Below are 3,097 nucleotides of genomic sequence, written 5' to 3'. Positions count from 1 at the left end.
CTGGAGCTTGATCTAGAGGCTTGATCATGTGTCACGTCAGCACCTACGTTGTGTAAATATATTGGATTACTTGGGATGCCTTTAATAACGATACGTGGGTGGATGGTATCATGTATTATTGACAAATAAAAAACTGCAATCTATATTATATCATGCACATGTATATGATAATATTCATTATTACTTGTGTTTCGTATTAGCATTTTTAAAGGGGTTTTCTAGGGGCACCAAACACCCCTCCTATATGCACAGTATAAGGCAATTCGTGACATATAGGGAGTGTTTGGGGTGTCCCTAATAGGACCCTTTTTAAATACACAAGTGCTTTTTTTTTTAAAGGTTGATGGTGACCATCGTTATTATGAAGTGACAACTGCATAATGCATATATAGTGAAGACGGGATTTGTATGAATATCCTACTTTGATGATAGGTTGGCATCCCGGGACACTTGATGATTTAAACCGTCAACATGCTCATGCAGTCGTGCTAAGTCTTGACCAAACAAGCTAGTGTAACTAACACACAAATGAAACCATGACGAATTGACAATTTTTATCTCAATATTCAATACCATCCTTCCTGGGAGTTGTCTTAAGGGGGTAAAATCAAGCTAGAGGCTTTAGGCCCCAACAATCTTCAGTTTAGACCAAAATGAGACAAAGAACATATTAAATAATGTAAATGACCCTTAGGTTATTTGAAAAAACAAATATATTTGTGGTTAGTTGTTTTGCATTGTGACAAAAGGTTAGGAAAAAGGCCCCGACTTCTCGTTACGTTTTAGGACTCCGGGATGCCCTTGCATACATATTATAAATTGTCATTTCACAAATATATTCAATGAATGAATACATGATAACGTATTGTTTTCAACATAGAAATTAAAAAATTACAATCCATTGTAATGTAAATTTGGTTGGAATATAAGAAGGTTGAGTATATTTTGGAACTATAAAACACAATAGATAAACCTAAGAACAAGATTATCCATACATTCTTGAGGACGACCCGCAATCCCAGCTCACTTGTATTCTTAAAACAAGCAACACCATTTCTGCACAATCAATACAATATAAGATTCAACTTACACTAATTTGACCTTGATCTAAAAAACACAGCTTGATTTGACCCGTTTTTTTTAAACAACGATAATAAACACGAAAAAGGTAATCATACCTTAATTCTTTTGGTATCCTTTTTAGGTGTATATGTAGGTTGTTGAGGGATTGGTGGGAAGTTGGTCGCTGCAATATGTTTTTCCTCTTTAACTTTCTGAAAAATGACTGTAAAACCGTCCGCGGATTTCGGGTCCTTTTCATCCCATGCCCCAAACATTGGCACAGATGCTGATCTATGTGACTTTAATAAAAAAAAAATAATAAAGTCATGCGTCAGGTTGGGTAACAAGTAAAAGACAGGTAAGTTACTAGTTTTAGAGTTTATAAGTAATTAACGCTATAAATAATATAAAAAAGAGTATTATTACAATAGTAATTCGTTTAACATATTAATATTTAAGTGACTTCGACTAGTTTGAGTAATCTTTTGTTTAACTAGTTCTTTTTATTATTTCTCGTATGAGTTTAGATATGAAATATAAAACAATCAAAATTAACAAATTTAATAGAAACATAGAAAAATGATTTGTTTTCATTTTTGAAACTTTTATTTGAATTTTATATAAGAAACTCGTGATCCAAAATACCAAAAACTTGTGCAAGGACTTTCGTATACTTACAACAATATCATCGGCTGGTTTATATCCATATTTTGGCTTATTCGATACCGGTGAAGGTGTTGGTGGAGAAAAATTGCTTGTTCTTTCTCTTGAGTTGGCACTCTTTCTTTGATCTGACTTATAGCTTTGTTGTTTCTTTAAGTTTAACCCGTGATCACTATTTATATTTTTCTCATTGGAAGTGATGGCATCATCATTATTCCCTCCATATTTCATAAAAGCTTCCGGATTCTGTTCCGGATCGTTGGGGTTTATCATCACACCACTACCCTTATCTTTGCGAGCATTTTCAAAGTAGGCCGTGTAGGGGACATTATCAGCATCCCAACTCCCAAACTTCGGGATATGTGATCGTTGCTGTTGGCGTAACATATAATCAATCAAATAAACGAAATGTTATGTTATGTTTGATTTAACTAACGAAACGTTTATGTTCGTAAAGTGGGATATAATTAAAGAGTAATGAACTTACCGGCATGTTAGTTTGTGACCGAAATCTAAAGCGAATTCTCTTTGAATTTGAAGCAAAACTGAGAACGGAGATGAATGAGTATAGGACACTAGCTTTTGTTTTAGCGTGTGGGACCATTTTGGAAGTTTTGTTTTTAATTTCAGGCCTGCAATGGAAAAATCCAATAGTTAAGGTGTGCTTGGGGACAATATTTTGATGACTACAATGCTTGCAAAATTGTCAATAATATATAATCAAAATGCTTTAGATTTTGATGTTAACAATAATATTGACCAATTTCGGACCAAAGTTCCCTTCTACAGAGTCACGGTTTAGTCGTTCTCTCCAAGTTTAGAGAGACTGATTGATTTCGGTTTGGTTTTTGAAACGCGTGAAACATGGGGCTTTCATTAGTTCTCGCATTCATATAGTTATTTATTTTAATGTTTCTTAAAGAATAGTAACCAAATTTTAAAATTGTTTCAATTAGGTCACTCAACTTTATAAAAGTGTTCCAATTAAGTCACTCAACTTTCATATTTTATTAAATTAAGGGTTTTAGCATGTTTTTTAGCCTTTTTCTTTTTTGTTTCACATAGGAAATCTTTTTATCTTTTTTTTATGTTGACATTGAGTGGCAACGTAAATTTTATATTTTATTTTTAAATTTTCATATAATTAACGTTTTTATTTCTAAATTTAACCACATATATTGCAAATTCCGACCCCCACATCTTATTCTCCATTTCTTTCTTGACGCACATAAAAATCAGTGAGACTTTATTTGAAATTTAGTGACCTGATTCGAGAAAAATATGTATGAGTGGCCTAATTAAAACATTTTTGAAACTTGGTTACTATTCTATGAGATATTCCCTTTCTTAAATTTGATAGTATGTGTCACAA

At 32.7% G+C, this 3,097-nt stretch overlaps 1 protein-coding gene across 1 annotated transcript; it reads right to left on the bottom strand.

Moving 5' to 3' along the window:
• Nucleotides 1-855: 855 nt before the first annotated feature.
• On the bottom strand, nt 856-2,609 carry LOC143537798 (RPM1-interacting protein 4-like). Its single transcript, XM_077031484.1, has 3 exons — nt 1,741-2,609; nt 1,179-1,361; nt 856-1,056 (listed from the first exon to the last, which is right to left on the bottom strand). Exons 1-3 carry the CDS (start codon nt 2,110-2,112, stop codon nt 1,036-1,038), a joined length of 576 nt encoding a protein of 191 aa, XP_076887599.1. The 5' UTR covers nt 2,113-2,609; the 3' UTR covers nt 856-1,035.
• Between the last annotated feature and the right edge of the window lie 488 nt (nt 2,610-3,097).

The sequence above is a fragment of the Bidens hawaiensis genome, unplaced genomic scaffold (genome assembly GCF_021521415.1).
Source record: "Bidens hawaiensis isolate Kalapana, Puna unplaced genomic scaffold, B.hawaiensis_p1.1 tig00011382_1, whole genome shotgun sequence".
Taxonomy (NCBI): Eukaryota; Viridiplantae; Streptophyta; class Magnoliopsida; order Asterales; family Asteraceae; genus Bidens; species Bidens hawaiensis.
This window is presented reverse-complemented; position numbering and strand designations above follow the sequence as displayed.